The 7,088-nt window shown below is 40.1% G+C and overlaps 1 protein-coding gene across 1 annotated transcript in view; it reads left to right on the top strand.

Annotated features, from left to right (window-relative positions):
- The first annotated feature begins 3,180 nt into the window (after positions 1 to 3,180).
- The window catches only part of LOC126457444 (pseudouridylate synthase TRUB2, mitochondrial), a 29,532-nt gene continuing 25,624 nt past the window's right edge, over positions 3,181 to 7,088 (top strand). Inside the window, exons 1-2 of the mRNA XM_050093726.1 lie at positions 3,181 to 3,428; positions 3,536 to 3,727. Coding sequence (XP_049949683.1) covers positions 3,308 to 3,428; positions 3,536 to 3,727 — 313 coding nt within the window. The 5' untranslated portion in view covers positions 3,181 to 3,307. The remainder of the gene's footprint in view (positions 3,429 to 3,535; positions 3,728 to 7,088) is intronic.

Raw genomic sequence — 7,088 nt, 5'->3', positions numbered from 1 at the left:
GATATACGCAAACGTCCTCAACGTTATGTAGAGGCTCCTTTATCCCAGCACAAAGGATGTGAATCAGTCAAGCATTATTATTTGCTCTTATCGAATTTACCCAACCAATTACTGTTACCTTTGATATCAAAGCACTGTCCGCCTCTTTTCCTTCTGCAGACGAGACTTTCAGCGATTATTTTAAACTGATCACCATATTGCACCATCAACTAAACCTCGCAAAGTGCCATACATATCGTCAAATACAGAAAGACTCTTACTCAATTACACTTCTCTCCCACTGAAGATAGGAGCTTGAATATTGAGCTACAGCAGGTACATGGTAGAATGAACTCCAAGTGGTATATTTCAAGCGAAGGGTGTCACATACATTAACGTACATAAACGTGTACCAGCGTGCACTAACGTGTACTAAAATGTACTAATGTCCATTCGTTTCCCCTCGGCAGAATCGCGTTACTCTTTCTGCTCCGAACGTGCTTCCTTGATTTCGCTTTTCTACGCACATCTCCATAAACGGGGATTACAAGAACACACATATTTTCGCCATAATATTATACCATTTTCGCGGTACTTCTCGATATCAACGCACCTAGCGCAACGTAATTCCCAGGATATAGATTGGAAATTATTTCTCTACAAACCCCAAACCTTAGCGAGGTGCAGCGTTGATATTTCCACTCTCGAATACTGATGTCTGTGATGTAACAGATTCCAAATCACCCCTATAATTTACAAGCCAACTAAGGTTTTTCCCTTGTCTAGAGAACAGACAAACGTGTCTTCCACATGCTAGATGCACACACCCTAATCGATCTTCTCTCAACTAAGTAAAGGTGCGTAATGTTCAGAAGCAGTCAACCAAACAATTTACATGGGAGGGAATAACGATGGTCCAGCGCAAACGCACCTCCATACACAATCTTCTCAAAGTTCCACTTGACGATGAAAGCCGCCCAACACATACTATGTATTAGTTCACTATTCGGTCGTCTAGAGGACGGCAGAGTTAACTCAGATGCATTCCTACACTCCAACATGCCTCTGAATTTGGACAGCTGCTGCCGTTATCGGAAAACGTGAATCATTCCCACCAAAGGCCATGCATACATGGAATCATTCTAGAAAACCCGTCACGTATATGCTTTAGCATTATACTTACAATTAAATGTTACGATTTTGGTCTCAATTGAACGGCATTCGACAACGAGCGAAGTATCGGAAGTACACCCTGCTGTTGGCAGTTGTTCTGGAAATAGAAATATCACTACCATTCTTATGACTTGACACACTCTTCCCTTTGCTATCAAAGTACTCCAAGTCAAATCCATACCCTCCTTACGACTGGACATAGTCATTTCCTTCCCAAAAACACATACTTTATAAGCCTGATGCTCAAACACGAACTTATCACCTATCTCCTACTACTGCTAAGTATAATAATTCATCAGTAACTCAGTGTCTATGACACTAAATAATGCTGAGAGAACATCAGCGATCGGTCGACATGTCTAATAAGTTTTTTCTTGCGAGTGGTAACACTCTGTCTTATAAAGATAGACTTAATCGGTCAGATGTTAAAAAAACCAGATCGCAACAACTACTGTATGTTACTGCAACAAGCGGTCTCGGTTCTACGGGTGTGCACTAGTATCCATGTTAAAAGTTATATACTTGCTTTATAAATCTAGGTACGACATTACCTCTGAATGAGGTGGTTTTTTGTCCAGACAAACGCCGAGACTGTAATCGTAGGAATGTGTATTATCAGACCAAACGTAACCCATGATGCAACCTCACGACAAAATCGGTGAATTCTGAAAGTCATTCGGTTAAGGAACGCGGTATATGACCGGTATTTGCAACTCCCTCACACCACTAGATATTGATCCAGAATGTGTAACATATTCTGTCTCAATACCATGTCAGAGGTTCCGTTATACATCCACTGAGTTAAAGGCGATGACTGATTGAGAAGGATCACAAACAGTAGTAAATCGTATGCTTATTGAGGTCGTAAGAAATCTAGACTAGCTTTTCACTACTCTAGTGTTACGCTATCCGCTAGAAATGACGTCTATGATTTGGAATCAGGTCCTCCCATTCAGCCACATACCTGCGCTGGATCACAGCCACAAGTGAATTATATTTCTGGCGCTCTCATATCTCGAAACGAGTCACCTTTCTCGAACCAATCTGCTACAGTAGATATCCAACATGGTCTTAGTCAGTCCCTACACATCTTGCAACTGCTTCCATTTCTCTGCGCATGTGATCATTCCATTTTAAGTCGGAACTGAGCAGACGTCGGACAAAGCCATTGCCACCACCTTCTGCAATTCGTCTAGAAACAAAGCGAACTGAGTTAATGCGACAGGACCTTGTTTTGGCCATTCGGCGGATATGCGTGCATTGTGGTGCGTTACCAAACTGCATACAAGTGCTACAGATCTACGTTGATTCAAATCTATCAGCCCAACAGGCTATCATCGTTATTCTCTACCCCGCAATAGAGAAAAATTATGAACTATAGAAGCTCAAATAACTTCATCCGATATAGAAGTCACATAGACGCCATTACTCGCGCAATGACGCAAAGCTGCGTTGGGGATCCAGCGCGGAGAGAGTGAGTGAGAGAGAGAGAGAGAGAGAGAGAGAGAGAGAGAGAGAGAGAGATTTCGAAATGCTTCCCAGAATAGCACAGCGTGCAGCCCTCCAAGCATTCCTAACGGCGTACTTTGTCCCTCACTGAATTTACCTGCCAAACTGCTGGTGCTACTGCTCCCTGTGTGGAACGAACCTATTAAATACATGTGTATTGATACACTACAGCGGGTTGTTTAAAGTTTCATCACCTCTACTCTAGGAGAATGATCGTATCCCATGTACTATACTGTAAATCGCAAGAAACGCTCCTGTGATCCTGTTTAGTTCGTTGAAACACTGTTTTCTAACACGCTTTGTACACTGCCAAACATTTCGTTTTTCTGCCACGACTTAGAGGCCTGCGCCAGATCTAAATTGACATTAAGAAGTTCTCTTATGGGTCTGTGGAATGAATAATTAATCTAATTTAAATCTAATGTAATTATGTATATATCTCACTTCACCACACATAGTCTCTGGTGCAACTTGCGACCGAGTACTAGTGGATAAGAATGTCTTCAAGATAGTCTTTGACATGTCGTCGTTGTTTATGTTATGATGTGCGAGTTGTTCATGTTGTTATTTGTTACCATTGTGTGTGTTATTGTACGTGGAATGAAATTTCGATCTCGTGAAAGTTTATTTTTCCATCTTTGCTAACATGGTTTTGACAGAGGCACAGTTAAAGTGGAAACTATTGAACGGAGTTATTTGCGTGTATAAAAATGCTGGTGTAAGCGTAAATAACGTTCGGAGAACGCTCATTGGACATATTTGTGAAGGTCCGTCTTTGTATGCGCTAGGATGTCTGCTATTCAATGCCAGACCTAATCTGCGAAGACAGAACCAATTGGCAATATCCTGTAATGTATTCGCTTTCCCTGTACAGATTTATGTAAGCTTGAAAGCCGACCGCCGTTAAATCATGTATATATTGAAGGAGACCCAACCAAATCGTTAACAGTTTCTGTGGCTCCGAAATATTCTGATAGCCCACTCGTTACGGGACCACGGTATCAACCCCAAGATGTTCGATGCTCATGGGCTACGATTCTTGGTAGAGACACCTCAGGAGTGTTTGGTAAGGATAAAAAATTTACGTTGATTTATTCGTTAATACGTAAACTCAAAGAATACCACTGCTAACCATGGACAGTGTTCATTTGTAGTAACAGCCCTAGTGAAAACATACATGAACCAACTATTATGTCGTTAGGTGAGAGGAATGTGTATATTAGTTTAGACATTGTTATGAACGTTTATAATTCTTTTGCACAGTACTGTGAAGTTGTTGGATTAGACCATTATGTCTTTGATAAAGCTGTCTTTATTGGTGGTTACACCAGCAATGGAATGACAATCGGTTTTTTTTTTTTTTCACTTTATGGATAAAAAGAATAAGAATCATTATGAAGGACAAATGTTTTCTCTGTGTTCTCTACATACGCAAAGAATTATAATTTTCTTAGTGAAAGAGTTTATGAAAAAAAATTGGCAACAGACTGGTATATTTCTGTCATGGGTCATTCCACGTCAAATCAACCAATTGTACTACATGATTTGAACCACGACCTCTCAGATTTGGACGAATTTTTTTTCAGGTAGTGTACCCACTAACGCTAGTTTACATTTGAAATTTTTCTGACTTTTGGTTTTTGAGTATCAAGGGTTTAAAAATAAAAAAAAAACCTTTGTTTTTGATCAATTGATGATTGTTTTAAAATGGTGTGGCTAAAAACTATACAACCTTGAGAGCTCAAACTTGCACCATTGTTTTCCTCTAAAAATTCCCTTCAACTTGATATGTAACATGACAATGCTACCTAAATCTGAAATTTTTAAACTATTAAAAAAAAAAAAAAAAAATTTGAAATTTCCAAAATACATACCCTCGGATTTTTTAATAAAAATTGTATGTGTTGTCCAGTCTAACTGACTACATGCATGCAAAGTTTCAAGATGGGACCTCAATGGGTTCTTGTATAAAATAATATTTTACTACCCCAGTACACACGAGTGAGGTTAAAAGCAGACAATTTCTGGGCTATGAATACTAATGTAGGCCTATGTAATACTAACAAGCCTTTTTATGCAACATTACCCTCTTATTGTCCATTACTTCATTAAATGTTATTTTAATGCGAGAATAAAGTATACAAAAAATAATAACTTAAGAATCGTATGATTTTATATGACATTCACTTTTCATTATAGAAAAACATGCGATTTTCATATAGGGTCAAGGCTCTAGTTTTGGCCACTACCCCACTTATGGCCACCTTGATGTAATGGGTGCAGTTTTAAGCTCCTTTGGAATACCAGGCAGTCCTACCATAGATTATAATAAGCAATATGAAATGTGCTATTCAGTTGTCTACAGAAACGTTTCTTTGTTTGGTCTTGTTTGTAGTCACCATTTAATGGAAAGCTCTATGTTGCAGAAGTTGAGTTATGTAGTGTTTTTCTTTAAGCAACACACAATCTGTTTTTTTGTATTCTACATGTTGTACAAAACATCAGAAGAAACTTAATTTATTGAGAGGTAAGATTAAGTATTATATTTTTATTTACTACAAGTTAAACATGATAAAACCAAAAAAACGTGTCATTAATGTGGCCGTAAGTGGGGCCTCAATCCTACATTAAAATGTGTATGAAATAGTCATAGCAAAAAAAAACTTATGAGTGCTCTATATTGTACTGTGTTTTAGTGTTAAGTCGTCCAAGTGATCTAGTATAGAGCGGTGTAGTCTTAGTGTACGCCATGCCATGTATGTGGTAATATATCAGACATCTATATAGACACACACACACACACACACACACACACACACACACACACACACACACACACACACACACACACACACACACACCTCTCCGCATGTGCGGATGGATATATGTGTGTGTGCGCGAGTGTATACCTGTCCTTTTTTCCCCCTGAGGTAAGTCTTTCCGCTCCCGGGATTGGAATGACTCCTTACCCTCTCCCTTAAAACCCACATCCTTTCGTCTTTCCCTCTCCTTCCCTCTTTCCTGATGAAGCAACCGTTTGTTGCGAAAGCTTGAATTTTGTGTGTATGTTTGTGTGTCTATCGACCTGCCAGCACTTTCGTTTGGTAAGTCACATCATCTTTGTTTTTATATATATATATACTTTTTGATAGTAGAATTCGTTACTTAACAGAAATGACATCTCAGAAGAATTGGGCGATTATTGCTGCTAAATGTTGTAAGAACAACATAAGAAAGTCTGTGTACAATCACTAAGGAATGTAACAGACTGGATGTGCTCTCAAGACTTAGGAATCATTAGTGGCATGAAAATATGTGATGTATGTAGGAAAAAGGTTAGTAACAAACACAAAACAGAAGCAGTAGTTTTACCTTGCAGTATCGAAAATGTAAACGATTCTTTTATTGATCCTCAATATTCCGTAGACTATTTGAACAAGTCCCCTGGAACTCATAAAAAGTTTGCTGTGCCTACCTATACAAAGAAAAAACTTGATAAAATAAGGTCTAGCTTAGAAAAGTACTCACTACCACAATCCGGGTGCCATGAAGGGTACAGGGTGCACCCATCTGCAGGTGGTCGCTCATGTCAGCATCAATGATGTATGTCACTATGGATCGGAAGAAATCCTCTCTGGCTTCCGGCGGCTATATGATTTGGTGAAGGCTGCCAGTCTCGCTAGCGGGATGAAAGCAGACCTCACCATCTGCAGCACCGTCGGCAGGACTGACTGCGGACCTTTGGTACAGAGCCGAGTGCAGGGTCTGAATCAGAGGCTGAGATGGTTCTGCGATCGTGTGGGCTGCAGATTCCTCGACTTGCGCCATAGGGTGGTGGGGTTTCGGGTTCCGCTGGATAGGTCAGGAGTCCACTACACACAGCAGGCAGCTAGACGGGTAGCAGAGGTTGTGTGATGTGGACTGAGCGGTTTTTTACGTTAAATGGCCTCGGGCAAGTACAGAAAGGGCTACAGCCTCAAAGGGTGTGGACCAAAGTCAGGACATGCGGGGACCAAGCAGCAATCGGTATTGTAATTGTAAACTGTCGAAGCTCCATTGGAAAAGTACCGGGACTTCAAGCGCTGGTAGAAAGCACCGAAGCTGAAATCATTATAGGTACGGAAACAGCCTTTGCATACAACCAGAATTTTTTTGGGTTCTGTGAAAGACTATTTGCCAGTATTCTGCTATGGTAGTCACTAAAGGCATCATGTATTGCTCTCTTGAGAACCAAAAGTGTTTCATTCACCGTCTATCTCTATCTGTAGCCCTATGCTTTGTTTTATGCCTGTTATGTAGTAATCTGTTTCTTTAGAAGTTTCATTACACTGACTATATACCATAGCGGTTTCCTCCCATTATGGTCTCTTCTACTAGGTACATATCTATCCAGTGCATAGCTGTAGTTCCTCTACATGCTTCTGCCC

Source organism: Schistocerca serialis, chromosome 2 (genome assembly GCF_023864345.2).
Source record: "Schistocerca serialis cubense isolate TAMUIC-IGC-003099 chromosome 2, iqSchSeri2.2, whole genome shotgun sequence".
Classification (NCBI taxonomy): Eukaryota; Metazoa; Arthropoda; class Insecta; order Orthoptera; family Acrididae; genus Schistocerca; species Schistocerca serialis.
Note: the sequence above shows the minus strand (reverse complement) of the source record. Positions and strands in the feature narration are given on the sequence as shown.